General features: G+C 34.6%; 1 protein-coding gene across 4 annotated transcripts in view; it reads left to right on the forward strand.

Annotated features, from left to right (window-relative positions):
• LOC136029347 (REST corepressor 2-like) overlaps positions 1-24,972 on the forward strand; it is a 53,466-nt gene that overhangs the window by 5,475 nt on the left and 23,019 nt on the right. For all 4 annotated transcript variants that reach the window (XM_065707646.1, XM_065707650.1, XM_065707647.1 and 1 more), the window contains exons 2-5: positions 2,867-2,995; positions 6,657-6,725; positions 18,231-18,305; positions 21,146-21,360. In XM_065707646.1, coding sequence (XP_065563718.1) covers positions 2,875-2,995; positions 6,657-6,725; positions 18,231-18,305; positions 21,146-21,360 — 480 coding nt within the window. In that variant the 5' untranslated portion in view covers positions 2,867-2,874. The remainder of the gene's footprint in view (positions 1-2,866; positions 2,996-6,656; positions 6,726-18,230; positions 18,306-21,145; positions 21,361-24,972) is intronic.

Raw genomic sequence — 24,972 nt, forward strand, 5'->3', positions numbered from 1 at the left:
GTTCTCCCTCACCTCCTGGAAATCTCCTTTGGTGAAATTCTATCCAACATAAAGTAAACCTTCCCCCCGTCAAATTCCCTCCAGACAATTCTGTTTTTGCAGAGAATCCCCTTCACTGTAAAATTGCATGTGGATGATTCAGCCTGAAAAATTCCCCTTAGCATTCTTTCATTTTAATAGACTTCAATCTCTAGTCGCTTTCTCGATAACTCCAGAAATGCCCCCTTCTGTGGAAATTATTTTGCAGAAATCAAAACACGCGGAAAATAGCCCCTAGATAATTTCGCTGGAACATCTCCACATGAAAAATTGGAAGGAACCGTAATAATTCCGGGTTGGCGCTGATGTTTTCAGTAATTTAGTATTTGTTATTAAAATATTTATAATATTCATTTCTACTACTACTACTACTAACAACTCATCGCATCACCAAACTGCCTGAGGCCAAAACAGCTAAGCACGCTTCTCGTCCATTCCAATCTATTCAAAGCCTCCCTCTTTAAACCCTCCCAGGAAGCTTTCGTTTCCTTCAAATATTTCTTTATGACATCCTCCCACCCCAACTGCAGACAACCTGCTTTTCGTTTAGCCCTGGATGGTTGGCTGAAAAGGACAATCTTTGGCAATATGTCATCCTTCATCTGTAGAACTTTCTCTAGCTATCTCTACCTTTCTCTGGCTATAGCCCTAGAAAGCGGGATTGAACCACACTTTTTGTGCAGCCTACTTTATGAAATACGATCAGTCAGTCGAGTACCCAGAACAACCCCTAGGCAATCACTGTAGCTTCCATTCAATTTCATTACTGTAGCTTCCAATATTCTAATCTTGGTTTGCGGACTTATCTTCCTATTCTTACAATTCTTTTTAAATATGAAAAAAATACCCTGAGCCTTGGTTATCTTAATTTTGATATCTTCACTGTTCTCACTGTCTTCTCTAATAATTCTACCAAGTTAAATGAAGCTGTCCATTTAATCAGTATTTTCGTTACCCAACATCACCTTTTCATCTTCAGTTAAACACAAAGTTAAACTATTGTTATCACAACACGTATGAACACTTAAGGCATTTAAGGCGTTATAGTAAAGTAATATTGATTGTGGCTACGCATAACGTACACATTTTGTACGACGCTTCCATGCTGCCACATCTTGATTTTCAATAATATAATATATTATGTTATATACCATGTTGTGTTAATTATACATAATGTTATTTCTTTTTCCTTCAGAATAATTTTGCAACAACAAAGGATTAAAAATAAAGCTTGTTTCAGTTTCTGTGTTTTAAAGGTTATCGTTAGATTTATCCTCGTGCATCTCAATCTTCTGTAGGCTAAAATTAATTCTGGCAACAAAATTGGGACTTAGTACACAAAGAAGAAAAAATAAATAAGGTTTTATTCAAAATTTTTCAAGAGTTTACCTCTATATTTATCCTCGATACATGCTATACAAAATTAAAAAGGTACTCGGTGGATGTTCTCGACCAGATACCAGACTAAATATCCATTTGTTATATGACTGTTAATCCTTCGAAACCTAAGATATTAATTATCTTAATCACTAATATCGTGAAATCCCAAGCAATCTTCCAGTGGCAACCTGCATGATCAAGGAGGATGGGTTAGCTCCAAGAAGACGCTACGCCAAACATACCAGTCAGGTCTCTTATATCTTAGCACGTTCCTGTAACCTGATTTTTTTAAATGTACTGGGGGCATCAGGATGCTTTGAAGACTAGAAACTCCTTGTCGATGCCCTTGATACCCCTGGAGGCACAGGAAGATTTAAGGCCTAGAAAATCAGTAGGTACGTTTGTCTCAGTAGGCTTGAAATGGGCATCAAATCAAAACTGTGTTTCTTTAAATGCAAATACGGCACTCTTCCTTCTCCAACTTCTCGGCGAATTCACCTTCTCAAGTTCTCGTTGTTTAAATGCTATCCCATTTGTACATCTATTGCTAGAATAAGATTATCATGTTTGGGATCTTTGCCTCTCTCGAAGGAACTCTACAACAGTTTTTATGAAATCTAAGAAAAGGGCCAAAACCTTTAGAGGATTCGGTGCCTGAAAAATCATTTTTCCAGCCTCAGCGTCGCCTAACCGTCTCATAGACAAAGGGTCCCTAAGTCAGTTCTTTCAGGGAACTTACTATCATTGAAAGCTGATCAGAATTTCGGGGCAAAAATTTGACTGAAAAGGCTGCTAAATTTTATTCTCCATCTGTCGACAAGGTCTTCAGTCAAGGCAGGTTGTACCACAGGGAACTTTCAAAGCTGCCAAATTGATCAAATGACGTCTCCTTTGAATAGATTTTTGGTGTTTTCCTAGCAGGTATGCTAGAAAATTTTTAGGGACTGTCCTTCCTGAATTTTAGAAAGAAAGTTCTGCTCTGTTTAATCGAAAAACAAGTTTGTACTTTCTAATTATATAATTTTTATTTAACCTCAGTATCTCTATTTCCGGCACAAAACGAGAGAAACTAAATGTTTTTTCCCATGATTGTCGGGAAAGTATGTGCCGATTAGTTTTCTTTTGCTTATTCGGATCTCTTATCCAAGCTCTACAAGTTAGGGCAAGACCTATCTATCAATTCAAAAAAGTTTGGCCACACAAACCGAAAAGTTTAAAATTGGTGAGGTTTAAGTGATCGTTGAAAGTGTTGGATCCCTTTATTAAGTGAGTTATAGGGAACCTTGAACGTAATCTGTTTGCGTAGAAAATTTCATTGATTTGAGAAAGTGCTTAATACGAGCATTTCAATTACGGTGACATGAAAAGTCATTCATAATCTGATATGCAGTTTAAAGTGTAGTTTTTACTTTTAACCAGTGTGATTGTAATTATTTCTTTTTCATAGTTTCGTAAATGGTCTCAAAAAACATGGTTGAGAAAGCGAGTGCGGACGATGCTATTCGGCCTGAGAAGAGATCAAGACATGGAACACCTGAAAGTCCTGATTATAGTTCAGACGAGGAAAGGGGAGGAGGTTAGTGATCTCTTTTTTTTTTACTTCGTGAGTCATTAGCAGTTTCTTTTAAGCTGTAATTATTACAATTTACATCTATGTGTGCCTAGTTTATTTCATTTTCTTCTGAATCAGATCACATATTGAATATTGAGACATGAGTGATTTTGAGTGTAAAACAGACTTGTAGAAAACATTCTCCTTCTCTAAAAATCTCGGCCTGCTTTTTATTTTGGTTAGTAAGTGCAATTAGTCTTCACATTGATTGGTACAAATGAGTTTTCCAGGTACTCTCTTTACTAGTGGTCATGGGAGGAGACCAAAAATTTCGTTTATTTTCAATCCTAATCTTGATTCCGCCGGAATGTCTTGATTCCAATACATTTCCCGACGTGGATTTCTTTTTGTCAGCATCGAAAACAGTTACAAAACTTTAAGAAGTCAGATCACCTAATCAAGTCTGGTATTAGACACTTTTATGACGGAGTAGTTCGCCATTAGTCATTTGATGTTTCGTAATTTGGGCATAGAAACTAATAATAAAATTTTCTCAAAAAATTTATTGGTTGTTATTAAAAGTTTTCTTAACTTTAAAAACGCTAACGTTAAGGAGGTTAGGTTTCTTAACTAAGCAAAAGAAAACATACTTTACAAATAATTATTCCAAAACCCAGTAAAATAAATGAAAAGGAACAATTTAATCTCATAAAAAATAATAAATCCTAAATGTCAGAGTCGCAACTGAACCTCCACTTTTTTGAATGACAGGGCCTACTAAAGAAACACAAACAACAACACACTGACGAAAAAACTTCTATTCAAAGATAGAAATAATTTTCTGTGTCGTAATAAGGTGTTAATTAGCACATGCACATTGCTGTATACAAATTGGATTAACAGCTATTGGAGGGTCCAAGTATTAGCTTTATGTGAATAAGAAAATAAAACGATGCACTTTCTGTATAGAGAGCAAAATTGCATAGTCAAATTGTTTCTCGAGTCTGAGAAATCTACCATTCCGATACCATCTGTTGAAAAAAATGTCTTTCCCAATTCCAATTTGTCATTCCGTCAGTAGTATTTAAAGAATGTTGGGGATTAAAGCATGACGAATAGAGACAGGAACTTTAAGGAAGAGAGAGGAATCGAAATAGAGATAATTGACGCTACTGGTACTATTACCAACAACTCGCCAAACTTCCTCAGGCCAGTAAAGCTACTCTTCCACCCAAACCTTTTCAAAACTTCATCCCTACCCCATATGCGAGGTTCCAACCCTCTTGAGTCTTTTCTTTTGACTTCTTTGGATCCCTTTCAAGGATGTCCTTCATTTCGTTTTTTCCAAGATGGATGGCCAAAAAGCAGAATCCTCTGTGTGCAAAAATCACACAAAAAGAAAAAAAATTGATAAAAGCAAAAAAATATAAAAAGGGCCGGAAATTTTGAGCCATTTTTTACCCGAAAAGAATTGGATGAAGCTTTTATCTGTATCCACCTTCTTAATGGGTTCTCAGAGGCTTAGATATTCTCTGTTGTTTGTTATGATGTACCTATCAAAGAATCAACAAAGGGAAGGGGAAAATTTAGAATGCCTAAACCTTAGTGTCTTGTTTAGAAAATATAAAAATGCTACTGCTACTAGAACTACGGTGGTCCCCATTTTCATGAAAGAGCAGTTACCTTCAATATAGCTAATAAGTTTTTAAAGTTTTTTTTTTTTATTTAACAAAGTTGTTACGCAAAAGAAACGCTTAAACAAACTTCCCATATAACAAATATTAATACTATGCATTGTTCCATGCTGGACAAAAAACCTGAAACAAACGCATACAAATAGTTGGATTTTTTTTTACAAAATAATATTAAATAAATTTCTAAACAAGAAAAAAATAGATAACTCCTAAATCTTCTTTGCCCCTTAGCCCCTCTCCCTCCAATAAAAAAACAACAACATTGTAGTCTAACCTAATACCATTTATCTGCAAACAACTAAATTTAAAACACTTAACAATAATAAGAGTAACACCACTCAATCATCCATTCTTTTCTTTATTCATAACCAGAATAGTCATCTCAAAACTAAACATTTAAGCAACAATTCTTAAACAAATTACTTTGTATGTGATACTTCAAACACCGCTCAAATTTAAGAATATCTTCAAAACCTTTCGTACTGATTAAAAAAAATTCTTACTCTTAGAGGATTTAGAAAGTATTTCAGATCTTCTCTGTTTCTCAGCTCTGACGGAGCAATGACCTACTAGATCGTGTTGTAGCTTTTCTATAGTGTCATAAGTTTATAGTCTTCTGGATTTTCTTTTTTCCCTTGTATCAAAATTGAAGCGGCTCAAACAGCTACAAAGATAGCCCATTAGCAAATAAAAGGACAAATTTGCAAAAATGATGGATGGATGATATCTCTTGATGTTCAGAGAAGCTATTAGTGACAGTGATATCAGTGCTATCAGGAAACTCGAGCAGGATTTACTGTTAATTTACTGACGGTGCGCCAGTTTCCCCAAAATCACATGAAATATTTAGGGCTTCCTTTCGGTGGCACTCTCAAAGCAACTAGAAGGCTCTTAGTCCTTCATTTCCAGCTTCGAACAGCAACTGCATACGGAAGCTTGGTAGCAAACAAACTTCGACTCAACCGCAAACTGCTAGCTAAACTTTACAATGCTTCTGCACTCCCGAATTTCCTATACCTTGCAGTTTTTTGGCGTACGTTTACGATAACTGAGACGAAAGAGCTTCGGCGAATCTATTTCTGGTCTGCCAAATACCTGCTTGCCCTTCCACCATGGTCAAGCAACTCTTCGGTCATTAAAAGAAGCGGCATCATAGACCCGAATGCTTCTATCAGAGAAAGCATAGAAGCTTATAATAGAAGAATTGGTCGGCATCCATGGAGCGCTATTTTGATACAATGAATGTTTTGTTTTTGCTTTTGTATGTTTTAATTGTTTTTAAGTAAGGTGAAGTGTTGTTTAGTTTTATTGGTCATTTTCTTTTTCCTCTTTTCTTTTATTCACATTATACTCCGTTTTTCATGTGTATTATAACGGGTTATAAATAAATTCAATTCAATATGCGAAATGAACCCGGTATAAGTCAACTACTTGCATTCATAAATATGGGCCGTTTGCAAGTTTATGTCATCAAAGAAAAAAAACGACTAATTTTGATTCCATGTACTGGCCAATATTTTTCAGTAGATGCTTGACCGTGAATAGTACATAAAAGTCTTCTATATGAGAGAAAGATAGAGAGAGAGAGAAAGGTTTATTTAAACAACAATCGTAGCTCAAATGGCTAATTTGATGTTGAAATACGAAACATATTATATAAATAGTAGCGGGTAAGGCTGGTCTTCTTGGTTTCTTGTCATTAAAGAGGCCAATATCGCGTACCATTCGAAGAACAAGTGAGACTGTATGGATAAATAATTCAAAGGACGAATAAATACAACCAAACAAAAGGAACATAAAAAAAGACAAATGACAAAATCCCTTCTGTTTTGGTTAACATTTTATGTTTTATAATCGACCTTTTTATCTTTATCGGAGACGCTAGATGGTGTTGCTTGTTCCTGTTTTTAGGGTTTCTTATACTCAGGTCCTAGCCGTAAAGATGCATGTCAGCTATCTCAGTGTTTAATATTCATTCATGTTTCATGCAGGTCCTGAGGGTGTTATGCGAGTTGGTCGCGACTACCAAGCCTTAATTCCGTTGATGATACCTATATCAGGTTTGACTTTCTAATTCATAATTTTGGTTGTGTTGAACTAATGTTTATTTCCTTATTACTTTTGGTTACACTAGGGATATTTTGATCACATACATAAGTATGTTTTGATTATGCTGCCTCCATTAGTGGGAATAGGCCAAGATTAGATGGATTTCTTTGTCAATGTCAAGTTTGCTGTCAATTAATTAATCCTTTTATCATCTAAAATAGTTTAAATTTTCGTAGTTTTTGGTACTTGATTACTGATTATGGATATACAGATACGGGAGTAGGCTACTATGTCTTATTAAAATTATGTGCCCGATAACGGTTGGCTGCAACAAAGTGATCTCAGTAATATCACTTGGGTGAAAGCCCTTTAAGGTAGGCTGTGGAATGAGTTGAACTTTAATCCGGCAGCTGTATGTCTTGTCGGCCTTTATAAAATGAGTCTTAATTTGGTAAATATTAAGATCAAAATAAAGAATAAAAGAAGCTACCCCCTCTGGAAATGCGGTATAAAGCTTGAATAGATGGCGATAAAAATATTGCTGTTTAATCTTATTTTCTCAACTTATATATCAATTTATAGTAGAGTTAAACTCCGGAAATTCTCAGTAAAAACAAATTACACCTTCATGGAAAACTTCTTAGCGCACTTTTTAAGACGCACTAGTCACCTTCTCATTACCCATTATATTCTATTGTTTTTTTTTTGTCAGAATGCTAATTATAATTCACGATCTGAGCATTTTTTCCTGTTTTTTCTTCACAGAAAAAGGGGAAAATTACAACTTTGCATGTTTCTTCGTAATAGTGAAATTTATAAAAGTTTATAATAGTGAAATTTATAAAATTACACCCTCTTAACAGGCATGTTGACCAATAGGGAGTGGGACTGTAAACTTCGAGATCGGATTTACTCTGACTTTACAATTCCTGAACCTAAGCCAATAATAAAATTGTTTCATTCTTTTGAATTCTTTATATGCGTTTTGTAAAATTTGCAAATAAAATTCCCTATGTTTTAAAAAGCTGGTTGGAAATGACAAACATTTCCATTGGTTCCTATTGTAAATGAAATTAATTTTAGCTGCTCATTTATTGTAAAGTTTCACTGAAGTACTTCTTTTGGGTGCAATATTATTGTTTTCTTTTCAAAACAGCTGGCTTATACGAGAATTCGTGTTTAAGGCTATATTTATGTAAAAAGTACCATTTTTAGAATTATAGTCAATTAAAATGTAGATGTTAAAACTTCTGATTAACTTGAATGGTAATCGACTGTATTTCAGTACAACGTTGTCGTCTCGATTAAGTTCTTGTAGTTTCTTTTTTCCTCGCGTCACTGTTAACTCAAATTTTCAGTGAGACCAAAGGTATATTATTGGTCTACAACTTCAAAAAGTGGTTATTCTGTTGAGCGGATAATGAGCCTAATATCACAGTATAAATCCTTATCAGGCAAATTTCATTTGCCTTTACGAATTTTGTAATTCTTTTTAAGGACGGAGAAAGAGCGAACTTGGCCAAACTAATACCACAGTGTTGTTGCTGTTGTCAAGGGTCAAATTCGAATTTATCAAGCCCTCAGACTTTTTTAATAGAGGAATGATATGAAAAAGGACACGGACAGGATTTTATCATACAAAATGTTATTACCATTGATTACTTTAACTTCATAAATATTAATACCGACTTTCTCATCTATGCTTTTGAGCCAAACTGAAATATAAACCATGACTTAACGGGTTAAATAAAAATTTCGTTTGATAGATTATATTTTGATGCAATGCATACCTGAAATACCGTATAAAAAACGGTTCTGAAAAATCTTCCCAATGACAAAAAAATTCAAACAACCTCAATGAAGCGATTTTTCATGGGGTATAAGTTTCAGACTTGCTTGGCTCCATCTTTCTTGTTAACTTTGTCATTGTTGGCATACATAGCAATGACAAAAAAAAGTCAATGGCAACAAAGGCTCTGTGTGTCTTGTTAAGTTAATTATACTCTCTAGAAACGTGTCTTACGTATTTAATCTACAATGAAACGCTTTGATACAATTTGAATTCTAGCTCGATTGTTATAATTGTAATTGTCGTTTCCAAACTTAGCTTTCTAACTTACATTGGCTTTTTAATTTTTATTCTTGGTTAGAATAGAAGAACCAGACCTTCTTTGCTAACGCCCTATGAAGTCTTATAGTAACTCTGATCCATGGGTCATAGTCGGTCAGACAAAATTGTATTGTAATTAGGCTGAATTTTTTCTTTTTAAACCATTCATATCCCCTCCAACAGAGGTTGGGTGAAGTTCAGCTCACAAAAAAGGGTGACTATGAGTTTAGCTCTTAGTTCTCTCTGAATTTGGCTGGGATTCGGAGTCTCATTATTGTATGTGCTTATCGCTAAGATTTCTAACCCTCTCTTCCATGGGTGTAATTTGCTTTGGGGCAGGGGGCAACTGTCTCTCCCAGACATTGGATTAACAAACACCCCCCATACCCCATCTGGAATTCAGTTTCTTCAAAAATTTTGTCAAAAATAAGATAAGTCTGCCTAATTCAAGCATCAACAAAAACAGGTCAGTTTTCTTCAGTATATTTTTACCTTTATGGTAGTATATGGCTCGTTTTTCAGTTTTCACTGTCATTTTCACTTGATTTGGGAGAATGGACTACAACGTTGCCCCCCATCCCCATGATTTTGACGAAATTATGTCACCCCTCTCTTCCTCCTCCCCCACAGGGGACAAATCAATCCTGTGAAAGAAAATCCTAAGATGTCAGCTTTTATTTCCGGCTAATTTTGATTCAGATTCAACAGCTCCTTTTGGTAGATATCCTGATGATAATTTAAATACCTTTTTCTCGCCAAAGAGGTCAATTTGGTTGTGGACCCCCTTAAGGGGTAACCTAGGGCATTAGTTGTAAACTCTCAAGTCTCATCATGAAAATAAAGACCCTATCCCTTCTTTCCATCAAATTTATGCAAGATCCATCAGCGTACTTAGGTAGATCTCATATTGGCGAGAATTTAAGCGACTCTCCCCTAGAAATATCAGAATGGCCGTGGACCCTGAGATTGGGCTATAATCGATTAATTGAATCATTGCATGATTCCAATTGATTCTACGAAAGCAATAATCTTTATTTGTCATTAATCGGGTCTTTACGCCTAGAAAGTTCAACTTGGGAAGCGTTGTTTTAACTCCCTCCAAGTTTGATCTTGATATCATGAAGCCTTTCGATAGATGCTCTAAAGACAAGAAATTAGCCCCCCTCTCTTTTCTACAGATGTTAAGACAAGAGACTTAATCTTATTTTCCAACTGAGACCGAACTCCCTCTCTCCATCCTATACAGAGTTCAGATTTAATTCTAATCCTTAAAATACCTAAATAGGACACTAGCTTTTACTTTTTACGAGGGTTGGTCAATATGAAATAATCCCTTTCGGCCATTCTAATGGCAAGAATATAGGGATAATATCCCGAGTTATTTTACATGAATCTAGAAGAGCTACATAATTTTTGAACTACTTTAATTTTCGAAGATACAATTTTGTGCTCTAAACGAATCCAACGTTCAATGATATTTTAGAAGTTTAATTTCGGAGTTAAAGCAGCTTTGATTTTGCTTATTTTTTGTACTTTTCAGTAGGTAAGATCATTATTGTTCCTTTTTATCTGAAAAATTACTGTAAATTGTGTCAACTTCTGGGTAACATTTCCTCCTCCATTTCAGAATTCCATATCGAAAACATTTGTTATGAAACAGACATTTGACATTTGTTATGAAACTTTATGAACATTATTTCACCATGGAAAATAAAAGGATTTATCCCCATTTGAGCTTTAATTTGTTCATAAGTGAGCTTACATTTTGCAAGTATATTTATAAGCCATAAGGTTACCCGTTGTTGACTTTTTAAAAGAAAGGAAATTCAAAAAATCCTCCCACCGCGGAAAATTGCCTCCGCGTGTTAATAACGGTCGTATTTGTGAAATTACAAGTATTTAAAAGTTCTCCCAGAAAATTACCCCCCAGAAAATCCGCAGACAGTTCTCCCCCGAAAATTACCCGTGAGGAAAACTCACCCTTTGGAATACTCCCCCCTCCCTCTGCGGAAAATTCCCCCTGAAACATTCATCCCGACAATTCCAGCCTGGAAAATTTCCTTTAGATGTAAAGTAACGATCGAAGGATTATTAGGCTAGGATTATTATCTTACCTGTCGGGCTTTGTTGGAGAATTAATATCTAGAAAATGTCAATAATGTGAAAGAAAGCAACTGTCAAGTATTTGCGTTCAGGGTTCGAATTTCAGTCAACGTAAAAAGTGTTATGAAGTCCTTGGAGTAGGGGAAAAAATTGTTCCTAAAACTTTCATTATATATATGCGGCTCCGCCACCGGGCCCTGGCATGGCTACGTGGCAGGCTTCTATATATGGATTCTCATTATCACTTGTCTTCTAACCGAAGACAATATGAGCCTCTTCTTGATGTCGTAACGTCACCACATAGTTCGATACAAGCATCCTGGGAAAACACGAATTCTTCCTTAAAGTTGTGACCTATTTAGATAGTTTTTTTTTGGTCAGAAACGTCAATCTCCCAGTTTTAAGAAAGAAAAACAACTATGTAGCCGATTTCAGGGCTGGGCTTCGGCATGGCTACGCAACAGGCTTGTGTATATTGATTCTTATTGTCGCTTATTTTCTAACCGCAAACAGTGTGAGCCTCCTTTTGATGTCATGGCGTCACCATAAGTTCGACACAACCACCTTGAGAAAAATACAAATTCTTCCTTAAAGTTAGGACCTTTTTAGATCGTTTTAGTGGTCAGAAATCTCAATATGCCAGTTGAGAAAACAACTATGTAGCCGATTTCGAAGCCGGGCCCCCGCATTTGGCGTGTAGTAGGCTTGTGTATATTGATTCTCGTTATAAGTAGCAACATCCAAATGAGTCAGCTTTGTTTGCTACTCTTTCCTCGGGAAAATGAAAATTGAGGGCTTTTCATGGAACACATAGAACGTTGAAGGGTCCCAGTGACTTGTAATCAACAGTTGCGTAGTTTATGTCATCTTTTTAGATTTGTACTGAGTTTTGCTCCACATTTTGTTGGTGTCGAAGATTGTGATGGTGTTGTTCTTCTAAAGTAATGCTTCGTTCTTCTTCACTTTCATTCTGACTCGTTCTGATTTTTACTGTCGTTTGTCTTCTAATGGCGCAATTCATTGTTTTTCACTCTATTTTTGACACGTTCTGATACTTGCTTTCCTTCAATTGCTTGTAATTCTCACTGCTGCTTATCTTTTAATCGTATATTTCCTTGTTCTCGTTGTGGCATATCTTCTAGCCCTATATTTCTTTGTTCTTCACTTCGTTTTTGAATAGCTTTGATTCTTGCTGCCGCTTATCTTCGAACCGTGTGATTCTTTGTTCTTCACCTTTGTGTTTTTAACTCGTGAAGGAAGTATTCTGACTGTATATATTTGTTCTTCATTTTCGTTTATCATTACTTTAGACATTTTTTCAGTACCCTTTTCCTTGGCTGGTTGGATTGGTCTTGTCACGTTTGATGGTCTAGGTTGTTTATTTTTCCTCTAGGCATTATGACACTATTTAAAATTTGGATTTTGTAAATAGACTTATTACACTTGATATTTAACACAAAATTAAGGCTTTTGACGATTTTCCTAAAACTTCTGACCAATATAAATCGTTTTTCTAGGCCAGAAAACCCCAGGATGTCAATTTTCCCGAAAAAATGTGGAGCCGTTTTCGGGAAAAAATACAGGCATAAATAAATAAAAACAGCACCTTGTTTTAAATCAGACAGGCTGAGCGACTTTTCCAGCTTGGAACATTTTTATATGGAACTGGTCATAAGTTTTGCCTATTTCTTCGGCCAAAGTACAACGTATCAAATTTTTCAGCTTGCCTTTTCGTGGTTGCTGCCATTTTGTCTTATTTTTACTTCAAAGTCCCACAGGCTTATATTGTAGGATACCTTGTTTGCATAATTGCTTGCTACGAGGATTCTGGCCTGAGAGTCCTTTCGTCGGTGTACTGTGGCAACTTATAATATAAATATACAATTCAGTTTTCGGTGTCTAAGACGTGACAGTAATGGTTGAAAAATTATTCTATACAATTTTGGAGCAATTAATAGAGTAAAATGGTTTTATTTATACAAGGAATTGTAGTTTAGAATAAAATTCCAACTAAATGGCGCTTGTACTTACAACGAAAAAAAAAAAGAAAAGAAAAACACGAGACTCTAACTAATTAAACGCTGACATGTAAAAAGGAACGAACGAATTGGCTGGCGAAACGGTTTGTTTTTGGAGTAGGCAATTCCAGTCTCACTTTGTTAGCTGACCTTTTGTTTATTTTGTTCCTCATGACTAGTAATATCTCTATGTTTTTCACTGCTAAGAAGAAATTGGCCAAATTTTGTAGATGAAACTCAAACGACGTTCATGAAGGGACGGTAGTAGTAGAACAGATAATGCCGATTCTTAACCTACAAATGCGTCTGAAGGAATAACGTTCAAGGATCTTTTTGTAGTGACTCAAGTTGATCGCTTAGGTAACTTGTTTTGTTGACCTGAAGGTCCCATACAGGGAAAGCATACTCGAATTGGTCGGATGTATGTAAGATAAGCCGTCTTAAGTTGGGACACAGAAAAACCGAAAGGACGCAGTAAGATAAGGTTACGTATCACACCATTTGCTTTTTTATTGATTGTATGAACATGGGTACTAAACGAGCATTCAACTTTAAATGTGACACCGAGAATTACAGCCAAGGATACACTAGGATACAGTGGAGGGGGACTAACAAAGTCCCTCTTTGGAGGATTAAAGCGAAGGATTTTGGTTTTTCCTTTGTTGATTTGAAGGCTGAAGATATTACACTGGTCTTTAAAGTTGCTCATTATTAAATCACTGAATTGGGGAATTGCCTCGGAGTTTTCAATTAGATATTTCAGAAGAACTAACAAGTCTTCTACGTACATAAACCTGTCCTCAAAATCAGAAAGAACTAAGTTTATAACTGCTAAAGACAATAGCACTGCAAGTTTCATGCCTTGTGGAGTGCCACACGTCAGTTCAGCCCATTCACAGTTGGTTTCTCCAGGGGAAAGGCTATAGATGCACTGTAAACGGTCTTGAAAAAATTTGATCACCAACAGGAGAATATGCTTGTGTGCACCCATTGCACGTAAATTTGTCACAGCTATGAAATAGCGAATAAGGTCAAAGGTTTTTGGGTAAGTCATTAGGACAAGAGCGAAAATCGCACATCCTCGGTCAATCTACTCGAAAATAAGGTGATGCATTCTCACTAACTAAACAGTTGTGTTGCTTCTTTTCAAGCATCCGTACGGATATGGGTCAAGAAAATGAGAAACCTGTGACATCAGCTCGCGGTCTATAAAATTTTCTGCCACCTTAGACAGGTTTGGGGTTATTGAGATAGGTCGGAGCGGGTCGCAAGATTTGAGACCCTTCACTTTGGGTATGACGCGAACGTACGCTCTCATCAAGCACTAGAGAACACTTGCTCTTGGAAACACTGGTTAATAATGAAGGAGAGTGGATTGGCAAGGAAAATAGCGAATTTACGTAGAAACTTTAAAGGAAGCTCGCCAAGGTAGTACGCACAGTTCTTATTCAGCTTTTTGTAAACTGCAAACTCGGAAACTTCACTTACATCGTTAATTTCTGCTTCAATAATGAGAGACTCACTTTATGAACGGTGGTTGACGGAAAGGTGGCACAGATGCCAACAAAAAAAAAGTTCACTTCCATGGCTGATAACAAGGTACCATCCTCTTTCAATACCCCTAAGTTACTGGGTGTTGCTTTACCAGCAAGTCTTTTTACTGACGAATGCCATTTGTGCGGATCCGAAGTAAGGGCATAATTTTGTCCTTCACATATTGTCTCTTCGTTTGCCTGTTCAGTTTGACAATATGGTTCTGTAATTTGGCTGAAGCAACTCTTCTATCATTTGTAAAAATAAACATTAAAAATTACAGTAAGGACCAAACTCTAGCCAAAAGTAACTGAAGTGACAGGTGAAAGAAAAAGAGTTTTTTGTATATATGAGGTCATAGAAAATTATGCATGATTTTGAATGAATCCGAACAGCTGAAGAAATTTCTGAAATACTGAAAAGTTCGGAGACAAAATGAACCACGATGAAATATAAGGCAAGAAGACATGGAACAACAATCATCACAACGATTCCAAAATCTAAATAATAGGCAAAGAAATCTTCTGTTAGAAAAAGGTATATGATATAAAGAGATAAGATGTACATATATATATATATATATATATATATATATATATATATATATATATATATATATATATATATATATATATATAAAAATATAAATATATATATATATATATATATATATAAATATATAAATATATATATATATATATATATATATATATATATAAATATATATAAATATAAATATATATGTATATATATATATATATATATATATATATATATATATATATATATATATATATATATATATATATATATATATATATATATATATATATCATGAAAAGAGAAATCACCAATGCAACAGCATAAACACAAAAAAAAGAAAAAAAGAGAGAGACAGAAGGAGAAAAGGAAGACTGTTTTCCTAAATTAGTGATTAATATAGACCAGCACTTGAATGAGGCCTTAACCCTACTCATCCATACAATCACATAGGTCAAACAGCATAGCCATACACAATCAACCAGAAGCTGTAAAAAGGGAGTTATGCACAACTAATGTTTACGAAAATGTAAATATAGAGGATGAGAATTTAATTGAAAAGACTGAAGAAATACTTTTTAAAAATTTTAATATTAAAATAAATGACAATGATAAAAAGTTCCCTTTCCTATATTGGACTGTAAAATTTCATAAGAATCCCCCTAAACCACGGTTTATTGCTGGAGCAGCTGAATGTCCAGCACGCATTGCTGCTACTGACCTCTCTTTAATTTTAAAGGAAATTGTAAATAAACTTAAAACCTATTGTTCTGGTATTAAAAAATTTTCGAATTTTAATCCATATTGGAGTGTTAATAATTCACTGCAGGTGATAGATTCTTTAACAATGGTTTCAGCTAAAAGAATTGAGTCTTTCGATTTTGCGACAATGTATACTAATTTATCACTTAATGTAGTGTTTGATAATTTAAAAACTGTTATCAAGAAATCTTTCCTCTTATCTAGTAAAAGGTTCTTAAAAATAGACATTTATAATAAAAAAGCTATATGGACAAATTGCTTTAATACTACAGTTAACTTGAGATGTTACAGCTTGGATATGATTTTTGAGTTATTAGAATTTGTTTTATACAATACTTATATAAGATTTGGGGGTGATTTGTACAAGCAAATTGTGGGAATTCCCATGGGGGGGGAATGCCAGCCCATTTATAGCTGACTTGTTTTTAAGTCAACTAGAATATAAATATATGATGGATAAGAATAATCCAATTAATTTAAAACATGCTTTGTCAAATAATAAAAGATATTTAGCTGATATTTTGGTCTTAAATTGTAAGGATTTCATTGATATTTCTAAAAATATATATCCATCAGAGCTTATTCTTGAGCCTAGTCATGGCGCTGGTCATGAAGATCATTTCTTAGATTTAAATATTAATATTTGTGATAATAATAAATTAAGTTTTAAAATGTATAATAAAACGGATGATTTTGATTTTGAAGTGATTAGTTTCCCATTCCCTGAAAGTAATATACACTCAAATATCACATATTCAGCGTTTTTCTCACAGTTACTTCGTTATGCAAGGATTTGTAGTAATTATATTGATTTTAAAAATAGATGTAAAATCTTAAGCCAAAAATTGATATCAAGAGGTTTTTCTGCAAATAAATTAACTTGGCAATTTAAAAATTTTAGTTTTCATTATAACGAACTTTTAAATAAATATCAAAAGAATTATCTAGAAATACTTAAAGAAATTTTCAACTAATTTCGGAGGTTTGAGAAATGTTACCGCAGCGCCATTTATTTTGAATTGTGTTTCTAATTGAGCGGATTTTCTTAAAAATTAGCCACATGGTAAAGATGAATTCTATAATTGTTTAGTTCATTCAGGTTTTTTGCAATGTGTTAATATTTGTGATTTGGTAAAATTTATAATATTTAGTTTACCTATTGTTGCTAAAAAGAGGGATATATTAACAGGATAAGCTTGTTTTGGTTTTACTTGGTTGTTTTACATTTGCTGTTTTTTTTTTTTTTTTTTCATAGGCATGTATTTTGGGGCTGATACCTGACACGGGATGCCATGGATATTCTGTGGTAGCCACAACACTGTGCTGGGTAGAGAATTTTAGAGTGGCGAAACCCTATATAGGCCAGTGTATTCTCCTGATGAGCCCTTATGTTGGGTGTTGCCTCTGAATTATTTGTCTATATTATTTTTTCTATTGTTTGGTAAATGACGACTTATACTTATTGACGACATGACTGCCTGTCCATGGATTATTCTTTATGGTTGATTGTGTATGGCTATGCTGTTTGACCTATGTGATTGTATGGATGAGTAGGGTTAAGGCCTCATTCAAGTGCTGGTCTATATTAATCACTAATTTAGGAAAACAGTCTTCCTTTTCTCCTTCTGTCTCTCTTTTTTTTCTGTCTTCTTTTTTTTTTTTTTTTTTTTTTTTTTTTTTTGTGTTTGTGCTGTTGCATTGGTGATTTCTCTTTTCATGTTATACATATATATATATATATATATATATATATATATATATATATATATATATATATATATATATATATATATATATATATATATATATATAAATAAATATATATATATATATATATATATATATATATATATATATATATATATATATATATATATATATATATACATATATATATATATATATATTATTTTATTGAAAGGAATATTCTCTCGTGTTTCGCATTACAGTATTTCGCTCAGTATTTACACTTATTCATCTATGGATATTGAATTAGTTACAGGTTGTTTTCCTCGATGTTGAAAATTACAAAAGGCTTTTCCCTTAACCAGGTAGGTTTTTGTTGGAGTATCATTTGTTGGGAGTCTTTTTGTACCATCGAAACTGTTGAAATAAAAGGAATAGCCACCTAACATTTTAAGTGCACTTGTGCATTATCAAGTTGTTGGTCGCCTGTGTTGTCTCATTTTATTGATATACGAGTATTGAAATTGACTCTTTTGCAATATTTTTTTTTTTTTGATCAGGTTACCCATTGTATGGATGTGTTTTTTGTTAAATCTTTTAGTCATTTTTAGCAACCCTTTCTTTCATATGTAATTTTGCCACCACATAATGTAAAGGAATTCATCACATAAGCTTTTTCGAAACATATTTTAAGATATTTACTCCTTCATAATGATTTTGCGAATGAAGCTCGAATACATTACAGTTTTGTTCTATGTTTTTAGAAAGACGAAACGATCTGTATCCCGACAAAGCTCTTCTTGTGTGGTCACCCAGCACAAAACTTACCGGTGAAGAAGGTAAATTATGAAAAACTTCTAAATATTATGGTAAAAATTTAAGGTTTGAAAACTTGTTTTGTAATATATGTTGTCTGTGGTATTTACTTTGAGATGACAAAATAAATTGTTTAAACCAGGAATAAACTACCGGGGGTGGTACCCAGGAGGTGTATATTTGCTGATGCAAAATTGTCTGACTGTTTTTTATAATTTTTTTATATACGGCAACTGTGCCGTAAATGAATGGATAGAATGAGTTTCCCATATGCCGTTAGTCTTTTTGTCATGACAGATCTATGGGTTTTAATCATGTATTGGACGTTTCGTTATGTGCAGCATAACATCTTTGTTATACCGCACGAGCCTACTTGTTGTACAAGCGTACTGAGACAAACTGCTAAACAGCTATTTTTTTCTATTTATTTAAATACTCAGTTCAGCAAAATCATGCCAAACTAGTGTTTTTCCTCCATAGCAACACAAAATCTCTACCAAATCAGAACGAGCTATACAAAGAATTATTCAAGACAGTTTTATGTCAGACATTTTATACGAAAACATTTAATTTTTATATTAAATTCTGAGTTAATCCTTTAAGTCTACTTTCACAGACAACCCTGCTATACCTTCGAGCAAAGAATGATTTATTGACTGAATTTTACATATGAAATATCGCAAGTTTTCTTTTTTCTTATGTCAACCCGAGCTCTTAAGCAATGAAAGAAAAAGTGAGTCGAGATTTTTATTTTGAAAAATTAGTCTCTGTTAAATTGAATCAAGTTATCTTTGAGAAAATTACCAAATGATAACCATACTTGTGTTATGCGCCTAGTTGTAAAGGGTTAATAGGTGCAAACTTGGGGAGGGTTTGTCTTTTAAAACATAGAAGACAAACTCTTTGTCGATTATCGGAGATAGGGTCTAGAATTTCTATCTCCGGGGACTTGTTGGGGCTGGAGATCGAAGGGAGGTAATAGGATATATAGACTTCCCTAAAGGCTAGAGGTATTTGCCCTTTTAACCTTAAAAATTGACTTTTGACTCTGTTGTTATTAAGCCTCAATTTTATGTTAGGCCAAAGTGCTATTTCAGGCAAATAAAGGACGTAATAGGTTTTTCGCCTTGGTGAATATAAGAAAAATAAATGGTCATCACTAATCCATGCGCTAGGCAAAAGGTCTTCACTATCGGGTTGAATAAGTCGTTGAAACTTGCATATCAGTTACTAGCTGTAGCTCACCGTGTTCTTCAAGACTTTAAAAAGTTTCTAAAGCTTGCTTGATATGTTCTGGTGTAGATGAGCTTGAAAATTGATTATAGTGAAATATTTAGTTATGTTATGTTAGGGTTTGGAACCTAGATAAAGAGAAAGAATAAAAGACTTTTTCATTAAAATGCAATAGTTGTGGGAATCAAATCATGGCTAATTGTCGAAAAAGCCAAGACAGATAGTCCAATTGAGTGAGAGGCAATTCTGGCATTAACTCCCCTTATTAGGATTGTATAAAAATGATGTTAGTTCGTTTGTTAATGAATTTTTAATTAAAAGGGATTTGGTGACTTGTAAACTAGAGAAGTCTAAGGATGGTACGTGTTACTGGACGATCCAGGAAGAATCGTAGATTCTACCAAGCCATTTCACACGTATAAACACCTGGAAATAAAATTGTGTTTACAGTCAGGCTTCCTTCCTTTAAAAGTGGGTTTTCTTTCCTGCAGTGTCATTTCCGTCTTGTCCAGAATTACTATCTTTTTCTTAAGTATTATCTGTAAGTATGAATGCATCTGCGCTAAAAATAGTTGTATTGCAACTGCTTTAGCTGCTGCTAAATAGACAATTAAATGCCGTACTTTGTAATTTAGATAATTTACGGTAACAGCGATAATTGGCAAGTAGTAATAGTATTCTTTTCCAGCAAGTCATTTGGTGAAAGTTGGATAAACTTGTTTTCGAACATTGAAAACAGTTCTTAGTGGGTATTTGTAAATATAACATCATCAAATACGTTATGGTAGTTTTTGGTTTTTAATCTTTCAGCAGATTCTACCCTTTCTTATCTCGTCTGGGTGGCGCACAGAAAATTCTGAATTGATTTCTTTTCCTTTTAGGTACTAAATCCGAACGCTCTATCTAGCAAGTGAATACATTCACGTAGACACACATATTGTAGCGTCTTAAATATCGATGGATTTTTGTCGAAAGACGAAGAACGAGCAAATCTACCCTCATGTGTTCGGAAATCCTTCAAAATAGATGTCAAAATCGTTTGGAAGCCCAAACGACAGGAAATTTTCATTCTCCTTTTTAACTTTTTTAATTTAATTTTACTTTTGCCGAAAAGTTACATAAAAACTTTCAGATTTTGAAAGAAAAGTTAAGCTGTGTAGCAAAACAAATTAAAAAAACTATTGGAAATCATGGGAAAAAACATCTTTAATGATAAAATAAATTATTGAAACCAGGGATAAACTGCCGGGGAGGGTAACCGGGGGGTGCATATTTGCAGATGTAAAACTGACTGACTTTTGTTCGTCATGGTTTTTTTTTGCAACAGATGCATCGCAACTCAATGGACACAATGAGTTTCCGATATACAGTTAGTTCTTTTTTCATGACAAATCTCTGGGTTTTAGTCATGTTTATCTTCAATCATGTATTGAACATCACCTAAAATAACGGGTTGCTTTGATGAGAGAACACATTCAAGCAGTATGTTCCAGACGGATGTGCAAAACAGAACAAAGCAGTTTTTCAGATGATTGCGCCCAAAATATTTACCCCTTTGTGCAACAACAATGATTTTGTTTGTCTTTCGATTGTAGTTTGCTATTGATGTTTATGTTTTTATGTGTTATAGTTGATAACTACATCATCGTGGCCAAAGACAAGTATGGTTACAACGCAGAGCAAGCATTAGGGATGCTTTTCTGGCACAAGCATGATATAAAGAAGGCTGAAACTGATCTTTCGAATTACACCCCTTTCCCAGATGAATGGACACCGGAAGATAAAGTTATATTTGAGCAGGCATTTCAGTTTCATTCGAAGTCTTTCCAAAGGATTCGTCAAATGGTAAGTTTGAGGAAATCAAACTTGAAGCAAAGAGTACGTAAGTGAATATAGAATTGAGGCAGGATATTTCCTTATTTAATTTTGTAATCGGCTTTTTGAGGATTTTTGCATTCCTAAATGAAAATAATCGTAGAAAAGTTTCGATAAGGCCAATGATAAAGGCCGGAATTGTTGTTTGTATAAGTACATATAATTGTCTTATTTTTGTCAGCCCCTCTTGAGCACTGGGCCTCTGGACAATATACTCACTATATCCATGTCTCTTAAGTATTATTTTTTTTTTAGTCCTGCTAGCCCCTCTTTCCTACTGTTTCTTGCACAAGGATACTGCATCTTAACGTAATGGTCTTAACTATGTCCCAGTCTGTATCTCTGTGCACCTCCATCATAGGGCACACTTACACAGTCGCTATTAATTCATATTTCGAAATTATTTTATTAGCCTTGATCCCACCCTGCTATGGTAACTTAACCCTCAAAAACATGACAACAAGAATTAAAAGAAATAAAAATATAAGAATAAATAGTGTTCCCTTTTTTTTCTTCGCTCTTTTTATTTGTCTTATTTTCCCTTTGGCTGCTCAATTTTACATGTTAGTGGAATTTTCGGTGAAGAAGAATTGTTTCCGCAGTGGGGGAATCGGCATCACCCCCTCCCTTTCCCGCCAATGTAATTGACAGTGTTTCTGAGCCTAATCATTATCAAGAGAAAGATCACGCCACTTTAACTTTTCCTTTTCAGATATCCGGTATAATTTCCTCTAAAGAAATGTTTGGGGCTTGCCCAGGTGGAAACAAAATTCCTATAGTATTAAGGAACAAAGACTTTCTTTCGAAGATAACTGGCAATCGGTAGATCAACCGGTAATCTTTCTTTTTCTCATCTTGTAAATTATTGCTCATACAGACTTAGGATTCTTAGGTTTTTTCTTGGGTTGAAGACTATTACTTCTCCAACTCGCCGCAGCACCAAATTGCCCGATGCCAACACAACTACGCACGCCCCTCTACCATCCCAAACTGTTCAAAGCCTCCCTCATTACGCCCTCTCAAGAAGTATCCATTGCACTTAAGTCTTTCTTTACAACATCTTCACACCCCATTCGGGGACGACCTGCTTTTCATTTGGCCCTAGACGGTTGACCAACAAAGACAGTCTTTGGCAATCTGCCATCATTCATCTGCTGAAAGCGTTCTAGTAATCTCATCCTTTCTCTCATTATAACCTTACAAAGTGGGATTGAACCACAGTTTCCGTACAGCTTACTGTTTTTTAGATACAGTCAGTCAGTCGGGTACGCAAAACAATCCGTAGGCAATTTCTTTGGAAAACATATATTGTTTCCACAGGATGGCTAATTGTAGAAAAAACCAAGACAGATAGTCTGATTGAGTGAGAGGCAAATCTGGCATAAGCCTGTATTAGGATTGTATAAAAATGATGTCAGTTCATTTGTTGATAGATAAGTCTATCTATCATCCGTCCATGCGTCATTCCTAGGGCAGAAGAACTAAGGTAGACAGTCATAGAACTAAGATAGTCATATAACCTTCTAAGTGTTTGGTTAAATGTCACCGGTAAACGGTGGGAGTAAGTATGGCTCTCTTATTGGACCAATACTTGTTTGTTAGCTTTTAGAAAAGCACGCTCGCCTAGACTCTCAATCAGGTTGACCAAGAATTTAAAATTTGCATAGTACCGTTAGATAGCCTGGAATGAGAGCTAAACAAGGCACGACTAACTAGGGTCTTCCATCAAAGTGATTTATATAAATGAGATTAGAAGGCTACCTTGCATAAATCCTGGTTTAATATGAAACCGCTAATAACCTCAATTCCTACTTTAACCTCTGCAATGTTATTCTCCTATGTAGCACTAATCACTTTAATGTATGTATCTGGTACAACAAACAAGGATAGGACCTTTACTAAATCTCTTCTATCAATTGAATCAAATGCTTACTTTTAGTCTATAAAACTGAGGACTGAAGGCGTTTGGTGGCTCAGGCACTACTCAATTTTTAATCTAAGAGTGAAAATTTGGTCGATGTATCCTTTACCCTTCTTAATACCACGCTGTTATTCTCTTGAAACTTAACTTATAGCACTTCTAAGCCTAAAAAATATCATCATACTAAGTAATTAGCCGTCTACAAAAATCAGGCTAATGCCTCTATAATTACGACAGTCATATCTTATGGATGGGTTTGATTAGAGCTTTCTTAAAATCGCTAGGTACTTACCTCCTTTTCAAAAAATATTCATAATCTTCAGTAACTTATCTCTAATCTCACAACCACCATTCTTGGAAAATTTATTTATTATACTATCAACGCCTGGGGTATAATTAATTTTTTTCCTTTTAGTGCTATCACTAATTCTTCCTCACAAAATAAAATCTTCATGGACATCCAAAGTATTACAAGCTTTTTAATGCTATTTTACATATTTTCCTGTAACTCTATCACTGTTCAGTACATTTTCAGAATGTTCTGCCCTTCTTTCTTTAACTCTTTCTTTCTCACTAATAGTGTCTCTGTTCCTATTTTTAATTGATAAAAGCCCAGATAGACTATTCCTTCTCAATTTATTAACATGCCAGTATAATATTTTATTATTTTGCCGTCTCGCTGCATCTTAGTTTAGATTTTAATGCTTTTTCCACTTTCCTTACATTCCTCTTATTTTCATATGATCTGTCACTCAAATAATTCTTGTATAATACCTTCTTCCTCTCTATTAAATATAAAGCATTTTCACTAACATTTCTAACTTTCCTCCCTAAGACACCAACAGCGGCTTAACAAACCATTTTCCTAAATAATTCCATCCATCTTGCACATAGTCAAATTTTAAACTCTCCAGTTTACTATTTGACTGTTCCTGGAGTTTCTCTCAAACTCTTATTCTGGAGTCTACCAGCGTCATAACTGACCAGAAGGTAGTAACCCTTCCAAAATTTCAGCTTTAATTTAACCCCTAGACACTACTAGATAATGATCTTTACTTTTAACATCAATTACAACATTCTGGTGTTCCCTAGTATCTTGTGTTGATTCAGCCAGTTTAGAGTTTACAATAATATAATCATAAGGTTAGCTGTCTTACCATCATGTGAATACCATGTTAACTTATGGACCATTTATGACTAAGTACTGTATTGGTTATAACTAGATTGGTATACCTACAAAATTGCAGCAGTCAGAAGCCATTACTATCTTCTCTTACATCTAATTTGCCTAGGCAAGGATACTATCTATCCCAATTTCTACCGATCTGGGCGTCAAAATCTCCGATAAAAACACCATATTTCAAACTGGGTCCCCCCATTTGTTCCTGTAGTTCTAAGTAAAACTCATCTGAGTCACTACTATCTACCTCCGTCGGTTCTACAGGGGCATATACTACTATGAGTGACACTCTGCACTTTTTAGTCATAAAATGATTGACTAGTATTCTATCAATGATATCTCTCCAGTCTTAACAAGACTTACTACCTTTCTTATTCTTCATGAGCCCTATTTCGTGCCTATACACCCCGTCCTTTCGGTCTGAGTAAATAAATTCTAAAGCACCCAATTTTATGTTTATCACCCCTTGGAATGAGTTTCT

This window comes from Artemia franciscana, chromosome 7, assembly GCF_032884065.1.
Source record: "Artemia franciscana chromosome 7, ASM3288406v1, whole genome shotgun sequence".
NCBI lineage: Eukaryota > Metazoa > Arthropoda > Branchiopoda > Anostraca > Artemiidae > Artemia > Artemia franciscana.